The sequence below is a fragment of the Nesoenas mayeri genome (genome assembly GCF_963082525.1).
Source record: "Nesoenas mayeri genome assembly, chromosome: 5".
NCBI lineage: Eukaryota > Metazoa > Chordata > Aves > Columbiformes > Columbidae > Nesoenas > Nesoenas mayeri.
This window is the reverse complement of record NC_137548.1, coordinates 41,327,504-41,341,841: the sequence shown is the minus strand read 5'-3', so window position 1 is coordinate 41,341,841 and position 14,338 is coordinate 41,327,504. Positions and strand designations below refer to the sequence as shown.

The window sequence follows — 14,338 nt, the reverse complement described above, 5'->3', positions numbered from 1 at the left end:
GAGCACAGTATCTCCATTATGCAATGAGTGTTTGCTCATTTGAATTAGGCATATATTTTTTAGTAGACTGCGTGCTTGAACAGGGGGTGATGTGCATGAAGGATGAGTAATGTACAGGTATGAAGAGGATAACAGTCCAAATATATGTATTTATTTAGAGAGAAACTGTCTTATGCATGAAGGTCTTGCGCCTGGGGAGGTGAGGTGGTGAAGTGGAAAATATTGTAAAGCCTTAAAATAATACACAGGCAATCCTTATCAGTTCTGTTCTGTGGCTTTACATGGGACAATGCAAAAATGCTAATAAGAAATCACACTCTAAGGTAAATACTAGCTCCTCTCCTGGGATGCTGGGGTTTAAGTTGTTACCTGTCTGGTGGTGTAAGTCCTGTACATGGAAAGTGCAGTCCAAGTAAATTGAGGGTATGATGTTAAGATAAAATTAAAATTAAGACTTTACATTTGAGGGGTTTTTTTCCAGACCTCTGCAATTCCGATTTGATTCTACTTATGCACATAGATGCAGGCAGTGGCATTACTGTCTCTGAGTGAGTATGCTGTTGTTTTGTTGCATAAAAATGCAGATACCATGTACTCCTGGTAAAACTGAGATGCTGGAAAGACTGTCATGTGTAACTGGTGTGCCTTCAAGAAATCTAAAATCTGCTGTTGAATTAACTAGTTTTGTAAACACATCTCTTTCTTTTTCTGTTTAAGAGTAGTAAACTGAAGCTAAGCTTTACAAATGCAGTTGGACAGTAGTTTAAAATCATTTTACTGGCAAATATTGCAGACTCTGAAGTCTTCATTGTTTTTGAATGGACTATCCCACCAATTGTTGTCTTGCACTGATAACTCATTTTTTTTATTAAGAAATAGCCCGAAACAACCACACAACATTCCAGGCCACCAAGCCCAAAAAACCTTGTAAAATTTTTAAACGTTTTCATTTAATAAGTTTCATATTGGCTTCCTTTTATTGTTTGTTTGTTTGTTTGTTTGTTTATTTAGTGTGGGTTTTTTTTCCAAACCTAGGCTGTTTCTCAGTTGTTTTAACTCCAGTGTTTTGTGTGAGGGGAAAAAAGTGATGTTTGTGTCTCATGATCCCTTTCTTGGTTCTTTCCTTGCAGTGGACTGTTGGAGGTTCTAAAAACAAAAAAAAGGGAAAAGCGAGTAAGGCAGAGAAGAAAGGAGCCATGAAGAAACAGATGAACAAAGCTGCCTCTTCAGGCAGCTCAGATAAAGACAGCTCGGCTGAGAGCTCAGCACCTGAAGAGGGTAAGATAACACATGTGCCTCTACTTACAGTGTAGTTCCCAGTGAAGTTACCCGTTTGTGCACACTAAAGAGTAATGTGTAAACGGTGCTGTTGAAGACTGCCTTGAAAGAGTTCCTTTGTGTAACCAGTACTCTGGATGACTATTAAACTTGCCATGGCTTGAAGTGCGTGTAATTCAGTATAGCATTGCTGTAGGCACTCCCTTACAAATGCAACAAGTACTGTTTCAACTGAAGAAAGTACGGCATGTTTCATTACTTGACTTTCTCCTGGAAAATTATTTTCTTACTTCTAGCATGTCCCATCTGCAGCGTGGGTAGCACTTGCTTTTATTTCCATTGATGTATTTTCCCTTCACAAACTTCTTGTAATGACAAAAGGAGAGGTGTGTAGTGTTGTGTGATTGTAAATAGGATCTCATTTTGCATGCATTTTCTCTGAATTGGAATTCTTGCACATTTATAGTGACATGGAAGAAGAAAAATCATTACTGTGACTTCATCAGAACTTTTTTACATGAATATTGAATCTGTTCCAATGCTGGGCAAACTTCTTGTGTTCTTTCCTGTTTTCGTCATGCCTATGGAGGTTTGCAGGTTGCGATTTCAGTTGATACTAAAAAAAGTTGAGAGAATAGGAAGGAGCCTACAGTTTTAAGTATATTAAGCACAGCGGAGGCAGACAAAGCATGAAATGATTGAACCTTTATGTATCGGTGCACACAAATCAAGGTTTTCCATGATGTAAGCTTGCAAAGCTGGAAGTTTCCAGAATTACTGAGAGGAGAATGAAAGAATCCTAATGTCTGCTTTTGTGATTTGCTGTAACATAGTCAAGTAGGTGAAATAATCAAAGCACTTGGACTTAGATCAAGTTTAAAGGTGGTGTTACCCAATATTTTTGGGGAACCAGCTGTTCCCTAAGCCTATGTGTAACTGGGAGGGCTTGTTACAGTAATGGAGCTAGCATCACACCCTTGCGAGTCTTGAGGGTAGTGTGTTCCAGCTTTATCTTGTGATGTGACAGTTTATAGTGTTGCAGTCTTCAAATAACGAATTTTGTTTCTTTGAGTTGCTATAATGAGGAGTATTGGTGGCAGTTAACAGTGGCATTTGAGGTGTGCGCACACACTTATAAAGTTATGGATGTACAAACGACTTCTCAAGGTCATAAGTCTATAGGCAGAGAAATGTAACTGTAAGACTAATACACTAACCAAAAGGCCTCCTGGAGTTTGTTTGTTCTCCTAAGAACTTTTTCTTATAACCCAATTTGTTTTTACATGTAGTACCACTCATTTTATAATTTTTTAGCATGCGTATCTTACAGTAATAAAGTATTTACTCCTGGGTTTAGTTTACGTTATATGTATGTTTTTAGTATAGTGGAAGAGGAGTGTAAAATTCATTCTTGATATCCTTTGCTAACATGCTACAATGAAGTGTTTGGGCTCTGCCCAAAGTGAATCTCACTGCTGTGTGTTTTTGTTTCAGGAGAAGTCTCTGACTCGGAAAGCAACAGCTCCTCATCTAGCTCAGATTCAGATTCTTCCTCTGAAGATGAGGAATTCCATGATGGCTATGGAGAAGATCTTATGGGAGATGAAGAAGACCGAGCTCGACTGGAACAAATGACAGAAAAGGAGAGAGAACAGGAGCTGTTTAACCGGATAGAGAAGAGAGAAGTGCTAAAGAGAAGGTGAATTTTATATCTGTTGATGTTTGGCAGCAAATTCATATAGGCTGTGTGGAGAAATGTTAACCATGCTCTCATGTTTGGGATCCAAGCACTGAGCACTATAAAGTGAATTAAGTTTTTGCATAAATGATCCTTGGAGCTAGTTGAGAAGCGCACCACAGGAATTCTGCATATTCTTGTAAAACTCAGTTTCTGAAAGTTTCTCAGCTGTTGAATACATGTGGTTCTGTCAGCTACTGTTGTAGCCGTAGTACTACTTTGCACACTGGATGCCAGGCTGTCAGAAGGACTGCTTTTTCTTCTGTCTTTTTTGTATTAGCTGTCACATGTTGATACTTTGGAAAAAAGCAAACGAAGTGTAAGATGTGTATGAGGTGCTGGAATTTTTCGGAAAACAGTGGGGAAGTACAGAGCAGTGTTAGGATTGCCTCTGTATGCATGTGAAGCTGCTTGGGGTCCTAATAGAAGAGAGATACTGAAATAATGAGGAGTGGTATTGTATCTGTCATTCATGGATTTCTACATTAGTTGATGTGGGTTGGTTTGTTACTGTAACACTGTCCTGTCAGGCGGCTTCCTAGTAGTAAAGGTATTTTTCTTGTCATGTGTCTAGGAGAAACATTTAGCATGTGTGGGTCAAGTTTTCTCCAGTCTCTTCCCTCTTCAGTGACCTCTTTTCTCACTTACTGACAAATTTCTCTAGAGGACTGACGCGTGTTGAGTAAATCCTGTCAATGCAAACTGCTGTCAGACTGTCTATTTGTCCAAGCCACAGTTAGAGCACTGCCTGTCTGTGGTGTTAATACTACTTTCAGTGTCTTCTATAGTTTGCTGTTCTGCTCAAAGGGATCAAAATGAATGGAAGACTGGATTTAGATCAGGTGGAAGGACACCATATTTTAAATCTCTTTCACTTTTCCATGGTAACTGAATGTCTTTCTTTTAGAATGAATGCTGGAGAATACTTGATAAAAACAAGCTGAACAATCTAAGCCTGAGTTACTGATTCAATATTAAACGCGTTTGTCCTGTTTTACGGAAAGGTGTTGGCAGGTAGAACTAAGGGGGTGGTGGTGAGGGGTAGTTATTTAACTTCATGGTAAGCTTTTGAAATGCTGTCTTGTTCTTTGTGTGCACGTTGTGCTGTGAGTTTATTGGGTTACAAGTGACATTGCATGTGATACAATGCCTGTGCCCTGTGTATTACACTTCATATTGAAGTCTTAAAGGGCAACAAGCTCATCAGGCACTTCAGTTTCTTGTCTACAAAATCCAGGTGTAAAGGACTGAAGAAAAACAGACTGTGTAATATGGATGTGGATAACACATCTTGAATTTCAGTTTTTGGAAGTTAAGTATTTTTTTTTCTTATGTTTGTCCATATGCACCCTTCACTAAAGCATTGACCAGTCTATGGTGCAGTGGAATCTCAGTTACAGGACAATTCCAGCGAAATCACTATTCTTCTGAATACAGTGGCTGAAAATAAGATTTCAGGGTGACATATTTCCTGAAAGTAGCAATGGAAGTGCCTAAATTGGACTGTAGAAACTACTCGAGTCTAACTGGAATGTAGCTGCTGAAGGAGGACTCACTGGGACTTCTTTGCAGTTGTTCTTATTACAGACCAGTGCCAGTAGAAAGATGGAGTTTAAGCATAAAAAAGTTAGCATTACAGTGGCTTTAAACAACCAGATTTTTCAGCTGTTGAGATTCAAATGATGTGAAATAGCCAATTGTCTTTAGAGTTGGAGGCAGCATGCAATGGTTACTACACTGGCAAAGATGAAGGTGGAGTAAGGACAGATTTCTGGGGAACAGCCATTCCCGTGTGATTTCCTCAGCCCTTTAGGTTAGCTCTCTGTAAGCCTGCACTTTTATGTGCTTCACCTTATTTTCCTTGAAGAAGGTAGGGGATGGGAATAGGGGACAGGATAGCATTAAAGGGTTATCTGTCTGGGGCAAGCAGTGGACGTGCTTCTTACAGCCTACTAACAAGTTAAGCCAAGATAGCATGTGATGGGTACTTTGCTCACTCAGGTGGAGAGCATTCTTTCATACATTGTTTTGATTTCTGCTACTAGATTTGAAATCAAGAAGAAACTAAAAACAGCAAAAAAGAAAGAAAAGAAAGAGAAAAAGAAAAAGCAAGAGGAAGAGCAGGAGAAGAAAAAACTCACACAGATCCAGGAATCCCAGGTAGGAAGTGGAACTGTCCTTAGTAACAAACCCTCTTCCCTTGGCAATAGGATATTGGATGCTCCTTCTCTCTACCCCTAATGTTTTTCCTTAATGTCAAGCAGTGTGGTAAGCAGGTCAGAATTTAGTTCATTTATATGTTCAAGTTATCTTTAGCCTTTCCAGTTAATTTAAAGAAATTAACATATTTGGCCTTCTGAGTGGTGCACTGGTAACTCCTTTTAATGAAAAATGCAAAGTTGCAGCTCTATCTAGAGTTGCTGTGATAGTCCTCCCATATGAGAGCAGGAAAGCAACCTTTTATAATTCCTTTAGCCAAACTTATGGCATTCAGTCTGAAACATTACATACATGGTCTTTCTTGCAAGTGAAAGTTTGAAAGAGCGAGCCAGAAACTGCTCAACTGTTGTCTTAATTATTTTGCATGCACATGCAATGGAAAGAATGCTTAGTTTCTGCTGGTGGGGGTGTGAATAAAAAGTGTGAATGCTAGGAAGAGCAGAAGTAGTACTATAGTTTTTTCCACCTCCAGTAGAAAGAGGATAGTACCAGTTTTGGGGGTGAGACCTCTGTAATTGAACTGTAGTTTCAAATCACAGAAGGTTAGGGATTGGAAGGGACCTCAAAAGATCATCTAGTCCAATCCCCTTGCTAGAGCAGGAACATCTAGGTGAGGTTACACAGGAATGTGTCCAGATGGGTTTTGAATGTCTCCAGAGAAGGAGACTGTGCAACTTCCCTGGGCAGCCTGTTCCGGTGTTCTGTTACCCTCACCATGAAGAAGTTTCTTCTCAAATTTAAGTGGAACCTCTTGTGTTCCAGTTTGAGCCCATTACCCCTTGTCCTATCATTGGTTGTCACGGAGAAGAGCCTGGCTCCATCCTCGTGACACTCACCCTTTACATATTTGTAAACATTCATGAGGTCACCCCTCAGTCTCCTCTTCTCCAAGCTAAAGAGACCCAGCTCCCTCAGCCTTTCCTCATACGGGAGATGCTCCACTCCTTTCATCATCTTTGTTTGCCCTGTGCTGGACTCTCTCCAGCAGTTCCCTGTCCTTGAACTGAGGGGCCCAGAACTGGACACAATATTCCAGATGTGGTCTCACCAGGGCAGAGTAGAGGGGAAGGAGAACCTCTCTCGACGTACTAACCACAGTCCTTCTAATACACCCCAGGATGCCATTGGCCTTCCTGGCCACAAGGGCACAGTGCTGGCTCATGGTCATCTTGCTGTCCACCAGGACCCCTAAGGTCCCTTTCCCCTACGCTGCTCTCTAATAGGTCATTCCCCAACTTATACTGGAACTTGGCGTTGTTCCTGCCCAGATGCGAGACTCTACACTTGTCCTTGTTATATTTCATTAAATTTTTCCCCGCCTGACTCTCCAGCCTGTCCAGGTCTCGCTGGATGTCAGCACAGCCTTCTGGCATGTCAGCCACTCCTCCCAGCTTGGTGTCATCAGCAAATTGGCTGACAGTGCACTCTATTCCCTCATCCAAGTTGTTGATGAATATATTGAATAGCACTGGTCACAGTGCTGACCCTTGAGGCATTCCACTAGCTACAGGCCTCCAACTGGACTCTGCCCCATTGACCACAACTCTCTGGCTTCTTTCCTTCAGCCAGTTCGCAGTCCATCTCAATATGCGATCCTCCAGACCAGCTTCCTCAGTTTAGCCATGAGGATGCTGTGGAAGACTGTGTCAAATGCTTTACTGAAATTAAGGTACACCACATCTGCCATAATCTATCCACCTCGTTATATCTTCATAAAAGGCTATGAGGTTGATCAAGCTTGACTTCCCCTTGGTGAAGCCATGTTGACTGTCCCTAATGGCCCTCTTATCCTTGATATGCCTTGAGATGGATAAGTTGTTCCATCACTTCCCAGGAATGGAGGTGAAGCTGACTGATCTGTAGTTACTTGGGTACTCTTTCTTGCCCTTTTTGAAGACTGGAGTGATATTTGCTTTCCTCATGCACCTCTCCTGTTTCCCAAGACTCAGCAAAGATAATGGAGAGTGGTCCAGCAATGACCTCAGCCAGCTCCCTCAGCACCCGTGGGTGCATCCCATCCCGACCCATGGATTTGTGGATGTCCAGATTGCTTAATTGCTCCCTAACCCAGTCCTCATCAACTAAGGCAGACTCCTCCATTGTCCTGACTTCATCTAGGGCCTCAGGGGTACGGGACTCCTCATGACAGCCTCCGGCAGAGTAGACAGAGACAAAGGCTGCATTCAGTAACTCTGCCTTCTCTGTATCTTCTGTCCCCAGGGCACCCACCTCGTTCATCAGTGGGCCTACATTGCCTCTAGTGTTAGTTTTATCTGCCATGTATTTGAAAAAGCTTTCTCTGTTGTTCTTGACCCCTCTCGCCAGGTTTAATTCTAAAGAGGCCTTAGCTTTTCTAGTTGCCTCCCTACACCCTCTGACAACAGCCTTATATTCTTCCCAAGTGGCCAGCCCCTCCGTCCATGATCTGTAAACTCTCCTCTTCCACTTCAGCTTACCCAGCAGTTCCCTGTTTAACCACACAGGTCTCCTGACTCCCTTCCTTGACTTCCTGCGTGTTGGGATGCTCTGATCTTGAGCCTGGTAGAAGCAGTCCCTGAAGGCTAACCAACTGTCTTGGGCCCCTTTACCTTCAGGCAGCCTTGCCCATGGGATTTCCCCTAGCAATTGTTTGAAAAGGCCAAAGTTGGTCCTACTTAAGTCCAGGGTTGCGATTCTGCTTGGTATTCTGTTCCTGCCACATGAGATCCTGAACTCCACCATTTCATGGTGGCTGCAACCAAGGCAGCCCTCGACCTTTACTGCTTCAACCAGACCCTCCTTGTTAGTGAGGATGAGGTCCAGCAGTGCTCCTCTCCTAGTCGTCTGTAGTTTCAAATGTTTAAGACCTTGCCCTTAACTGTTTATAGAGTCTGGACAGATGGGATTCCAGAATGGAATGGGATTCATCTTGCCTATTGTTTGCATTTGTCCCTTCTGTCTTTTTGCAATGGAGGAGAGCATCTCCAGCATGCAATTCACTCCTTGTTATCTTCCAGTGAAATAAATGTTTAACACCTAAATCTTATCTCCCAGCCCCTCCCAACTCTGTGTGTATATGAACTTATATAGTCCATATGTAAAATACATAATGTGTAGACTAATGTACATATATGTATATATAAAAGGATCTTATGTGGAGTTCTTTTACAGTGCCTTCTAGAAATTACTTAACTTCAAGTGACTGTCTATTATGATTATTATAGAAGTCGCATTCTGTGCTACCTGATATTCCAGATAGACCTGAAATGTAAAATATCAGAAGACTTAGAGCATTTAAGATTTGGAACTATATTGCAGACTTCACACTCAACTTTATTTTTGCTTTAAGTATCTTTTAACATAACTTTTCTCTTTGCTAATGAATGAGAACAAGTGCCTTGTTTTGGCCTTGCAGAAGGAGAAGAAAATGAGAATAATATTGATGCAATTTTTCCTTGTTACTTAGTAGTTGCAGAATACTTCAATTTTATTTCTCTAATGCTTTTTTTAAGGAGGAGTTTTGAGACTAAAACTTGGTGGCAGAAATGTTGAGGTGTAAATATGTTCATTATTTTTGATATGAATTAGAAAAAATAAATATACTTCAGACTGATTTCCCTCTCCCTAGCCTCTGTAAAAATAAACTTGAAAAAAACTGTTTTCAAAATCAAGTTTGTTAGTAGTTTATATTTGAAAAGCTTTCAAAGTGCACAAGCAATCTTTGTTTAATGCATTCAATGTATGGATTGCAGTTAATGTTGAGAGTCTTTCTGTGCATGTTTTTAGGTCATGTCACATAACAAAGAGCGACGATCAAAGCGGGATGAGAAGCTTGACAAGAAGTCTCAGGCAATGGAGGAGCTAAAAGCAGAAAGAGAGAAAAGGAAGAACAGAACAGGTATGAAAGCATGTTGCTATTGCTACAATAACTGAGGCATTATTACAGCTTTTGGAAAGTGCTACTTTCTGTTTGGAATCAATGCCACAACCCTACACCTTGGAGTGAATGAATTCCCCATCTGTGTTTTCCTCAGACCGTTGCCCAATATAACCACCTAGGGTATTGTTTGGTACCACTGATGCTCTATTCCTTCCCCCTGCCTTCCCCAGAATGGTCTGAAAACAAAGCAAACTTTGATTCTAGCCCGTTGAATGGCATTTTGTAATGTTTAGTTTGTGTATTGGTCACTTAAATTATGTTCTTTAATCTCTGAACCATCCAAACTGTATTTATTGTACTTGTGCTACCTTCTCTACATTTGCATGTTTCTTCATCATCTTGTCCATTTTGCCACAGACTTTTGATGCAACCCATTTTATTACTCTACTGGGTTCTATTGAGCTGCTTTCCAAACATGAGATTTTCTTTTCACATGCAAAATAACAATGAGTTATCTCATCATAATAGCTTTATCTTGTACATCCAGTTGTTATGCCCTTCTTGTATTGCTATGTGCAGTCAAGTTGGGAGACTGAAGATAAGTGTAACTGAGATTTAAGATCCTTTTAAATACTTGGATTTCTCTTTGAATATATACAATGGAGTTCTTAGCTTCCTAGTGTTTTTGAACATGTGGCACTTTTATCCAGTGTAAAATTCACACCTGTCTGCCTCTTTTTATTTTTTTTCCCAAACAATAAAGTTTCAGCTCTAAAAGAAAACTTCCATAAAAGATTTACAGCTTACTTTTCCTTATTCTCTCTCCTCCTTCCCACAGCTGAATTGCTTGCAAAAAAACAGCCATTAAAAACTAGTGAAGTATACTCTGATGATGAAGAGGAGGAGGAGGATGATAAGTCTAGTGAGAAAAGTGATCGCTCATCCAGATCCTCATCTTCTGATGAAGAGGAAGAGTAAGTAGTAAACATTGGACTATGATTACTTGTAAGTGTATGTTCAAAAGCAGAGATCTACTTTATGTAGACACATGCCATTTTAGAAGATTGTTTGGGTATAGTTAAGTGTCTCTGAAGTTGTTTTGCCTCTGGGCACACTTGCATTGCTCAAATTTGAGTCCTTGGCTTTTATATCATGGTACATGGAAGTGATTTATCTTGGATGGTTTTGCAGCTTTAGTTCCCTGCTCTTACCTTTAGCCCCATTTACAAAATTGTTCAGAGATTTGTTTAGTCCTACAGTTTAGCAGCGGCAGCACCCTGGTATGTTAGCAGGGCAGAGGTATGTGCTGGCTTATCTTAAAGCACTGGCCTACAAACTGCCTTGGTGTGTGGGTCTTTCTGCTTTTTGGTAGCAGGGGCAATGGGTCACAAGTCTGGGACTTCGCATTAAGCCTTTCTAGTGAACACTGGATCTACAGTCAACTGGGGCATGATGAATCATTCCTTTTATTAGTAGTATAAATAGCCAGCACTCGTGCTGCACCTTGCTGAGAACCCCTTTTCTGGTGATTATGTCTCTACATTTTTCTTTATTCCTTCTCACCTTTCCCACATCAGGAAAGAAGAAATTCCCCCTAAATCCCAGCCAGTTTCCTTGCCTGAAGAACTGAACCGAGTACGGTTATCGCGACACAAGCTGGAACGCTGGTGTCATATGCCCTTCTTTGCCAAGACAGTCACTGGCTGCTTTGTCCGGATTGGCATTGGAAATCACAACAGCAAACCCGTTTATCGGGTGAGTTTAGTTCCAAGGGATCTAGTTCTTTTTATAATGCTGTAGTATAATATTTGCAGCTTAGCAGTTCTTAAGTACCTGTGATTGTTTGAGTGATTAACATAAAAAGATTGCTTATATTTAGAAAAATTGCTAGCAAAGAAATGGAAGAGACTGGTTTAAAAATAAATAAATCTATGGGACCAGCTATAGGTTAAGAGATATATTTAGTAAGAGAGAGGAAGCACTAACAAAGTGTGTTCTTCCAGCTTTGGTTTGTACTCTCTTGTCTCATAATTTGTATTGCAAGCTAGAGTTCAGGACTCCGCTTTGACCAAGTAAGGATGAGTAACATTCACTCCTTATTTCTGGGAATGTTCCCAAGTTATTGTGTGGTCTCTTTTTTTTTTTTTTTTTTTTTTTCTTTTTTTTTACAGATTGTTTCTAGTACCTCAGTGTGCCTCAAAAGAGAAGGTGATTGAGAACACAGTTTTGTATTTCTGTTTCATTGCTGTAACTGCACAATCATAGGGTGCAATAATATTCTCTAAAATGCATTAAAAAGGTCCCCAGAGGGGCTATGTTTAGCATGTGAGCAGCACTGGTGTATTTCATTTGGGACGTAATGTTAACCCAAACTGATGTTAATTGAAAAGGAAATAGAAAAAGTAAGAAAATGTATGCCATTTGGTCAGGAAGGTTGAACTGAGACAATAGAAAAACTGCATCAAGTGTTCAAATTATATAATTTGTCAGCTCAAAGGCGATGCATGAAGCAACTAATTCTTTAGAATTGTTAGGTTACAGTTTTTGGTTTCTAGTAAAAAGGCTTGAATAGGCCAGATATATTCCAGGAACACAAAAAAAACCCTCTTGCATCCTTTCTCTTGTGTATTTCACCCTTTGATGTAGGTTGCTGAGATAACAGGTGTGGTAGAGACTGCAAAGGTTTACCAGCTTGGTGGTACGCGGACAAACAAAGGATTACAGTTGCGGTAAGTTACCAAAGTAGTTCTCATGAGTTTGTGAGTTGATGTCCTTTTCATAGCAAATAGGGTTCTGTGTGTGGTTTGGAGATGAGAGCTAAAAAGCAAACTGAGCCTTGCCATGTCACATATTGCTGGAATGTTGTTGAGTTTGGTATTGTTGGTTTTGTTTTGTTTCATTTTTTTACCTCCTTGGGCATAATGGAAATTATTAAAAAAAATCTCATGCTGGGACTTGTGATTGTGTTGACATCTGAGAAATTCATTTGTGTTGGTAACTTGTGATAGTTTTTATATGCCTCTTGAGCTTTGCAATATTCTTTTAAATCTTTTCTCTGTTGTTGCTATAATCACATGTTAGAAATATGTATCATTTTAAAGGCATACATAATTGGGTCTGGCATATGTGTTACAACATAAAATGGTACTTTGGAGGGAAGAAGCTGAATGTAGTATTGGATTTCTCAGTTCTTACAGCCTTTGGGTCATGAGATGAAGATTAACTGTTACAGTGCAAAACATCCTGGTGAAATAGGACAAGAACATATTAACTATTTGGGAGAAACAAGAAGATGTGGAGAATGCATGTGGGTGCAAGTGTGAAGTAAAAAAGAAGTCTTACCTGCATCAGTTGTGACATCCAATAACTTCTTAGGCTACCTCTGGAGAGAGCTCCATGCTTTGAGTGAAATTCGCACCATGGCAACTATTTTTAGTATTGTTTAGTAGCAGTATAGTAGTTTAGCTGGTAGTGTGAAAGGTAATGCTCTGCAGAAAATGTTTAGGGATTTCTGGCTTTGACTGGCTAACAAAATAAAATATAGATTGTGGTTGGCTCCAGCATTGTATAATTCAGTACTGCTTAAAAGTTACTTCTGCTGATCCAAGTGTGAAGGAGCTTCGTGTTTCTGAAGATCGTGCCATGGGTCACCAAATGGGGTGTGTTAGGTTTAGGTGTGAGAGAGGCCTGTTTCCGTTTCCTCCTGAGGATTTTACAGCCACAGCTCAGTGACTATGTCTGGCAGACTCTTTGTCTAGTATTCTTTTGCATTACTACTGATAGCTCTTGTAGGTACCTGAACTATAGCTGACCTGACTGAATTTAAGAATACAGATAACCACAAGAGTAGCCAAAAGCATCTGATTTTGGGCTTCTTGAATCAGTTTACACGTGTAGATCGAAGACCACAACTCTGTACCATCAGAGAGGGATGTTGTTACACTTTCTTGTTGCAGGCATGGCAGTGATTCACGTGTGTTTCGTTTGGAGTTTGTCTCGAATCAGGAATTTACTGAAAGTGAGTTTATGAAGTGGAAGGAAGCGGTAAGTTCGCCAGACTTTAGTTTCTTCTTAGCAGCTTTCTGCCAAGGATACTTTGAATGGAAGGTAACCTTTTTGTCTCTTGTGTTTAGATGTTCTCTGCTGGGATGCAGCTACCCACACTAGATGAGATAAACAAGAAGGAAGTGTCCATCAAAGAAGCCCTCAACTACAAGTTTAATGACCAGGACATTGAGGAGGTAAACTGTGTTGTAGCGAGCCTGTGACAGTGCTTAAAGGTGACAGGAACTCGTGGAGTAAGAGCACTTGCTGTTACAAAGCAAAATGATAATGTTATTACTTCTTAAGAAGAAAATAAAAGGCTCAAATCTGGATAGAGTAGGCTGGTGATCCAGCTGTTGCTTGGTGCTCAGTCCTGATTAACTTCATCCTTTGTGCCCCATGACCCCTTCTTGAACACTTGTTGCAGAGCTCTGAACTCCAAACCTGACTAGGGTAACTTGGTTCTCAAGTTCCAAAAAGCTAATAGCATCATGATAGATGTATTATAGTTTCTGCAGTTTAATGCTTGCTTAATGCTGACCAAATGTGATTAGTATCAGAATTTTGTAGGTCGTAAGTGAGGGGAGTGGAGCTGTAACTCATTACCAAGTCACAAATTTAAAAAAGCAGCAGAGAAAGAGCATGAGTAAAATTCTGTATAAGTAAGTATATTTCTTAGGTGATGTTGATCTGATGCTTCTAGTGTCCAAGCATTGAAATCAACATTTCATATCTGCATGTTCTTGTTTCCTTTGCATCTTCCAGATTGTGAAAGAGAAGGAAAGGTTCAGAAAAGCACCTCCAAATTATGCTATGAAGAAAACTCAGCTGTTAAAGGAGAAGGTGAGAGATGAGATGATGCCTGCAAGCTTAATGCAGTCTTTGATTTTGAAGAAGTGGAGCTCATCTGGATTTTGGCAGTAGTCAGCAGTAAGCTTGACTTTAACTATGCAGCTAAAAGGTGGATCTCGAGGTTCATTGCTGGATTTAGAACAGTTAGAACCCAGTTAAAGCTGTTCCATTCTTTTTCTAAAGGCATCTGCCAACAATTATAGCTATCGCTTTTTGTGTCCTTTAAACAAGAAGGTCTTAAGTTTTTCTGTTTTAGAAACCCTTTTTCTTTTTTTTTTTTTTTCCCCAGGGTACCCCATAATAGTGTTTGAAATTTGATTTCCTATACTTTTTAAAATAGGGGGGAA

At 40.3% G+C, this 14,338-nt stretch overlaps 1 protein-coding gene across 1 annotated transcript in view; it reads left to right on the top strand.

The window, feature by feature from the left end:
• The window catches only part of RTF1 (RTF1 homolog, Paf1/RNA polymerase II complex component), a 31,450-nt gene that overhangs the window by 10,123 nt on the left and 6,989 nt on the right, over window positions 1-14,338 (top strand). Inside the window, exons 3-12 of the mRNA XM_080344710.1 lie at window positions 1,131-1,278; window positions 2,773-2,977; window positions 5,062-5,176; window positions 9,002-9,113; window positions 9,934-10,069; window positions 10,673-10,850; window positions 11,742-11,824; window positions 13,052-13,139; window positions 13,229-13,336; window positions 13,905-13,982. Coding sequence (XP_080200836.1) covers window positions 1,131-1,278; window positions 2,773-2,977; window positions 5,062-5,176; window positions 9,002-9,113; window positions 9,934-10,069; window positions 10,673-10,850; window positions 11,742-11,824; window positions 13,052-13,139; window positions 13,229-13,336; window positions 13,905-13,982 — 1,251 coding nt within the window. The remainder of the gene's footprint in view (window positions 1-1,130; window positions 1,279-2,772; window positions 2,978-5,061; window positions 5,177-9,001; window positions 9,114-9,933; window positions 10,070-10,672; window positions 10,851-11,741; window positions 11,825-13,051; window positions 13,140-13,228; window positions 13,337-13,904; window positions 13,983-14,338) is intronic.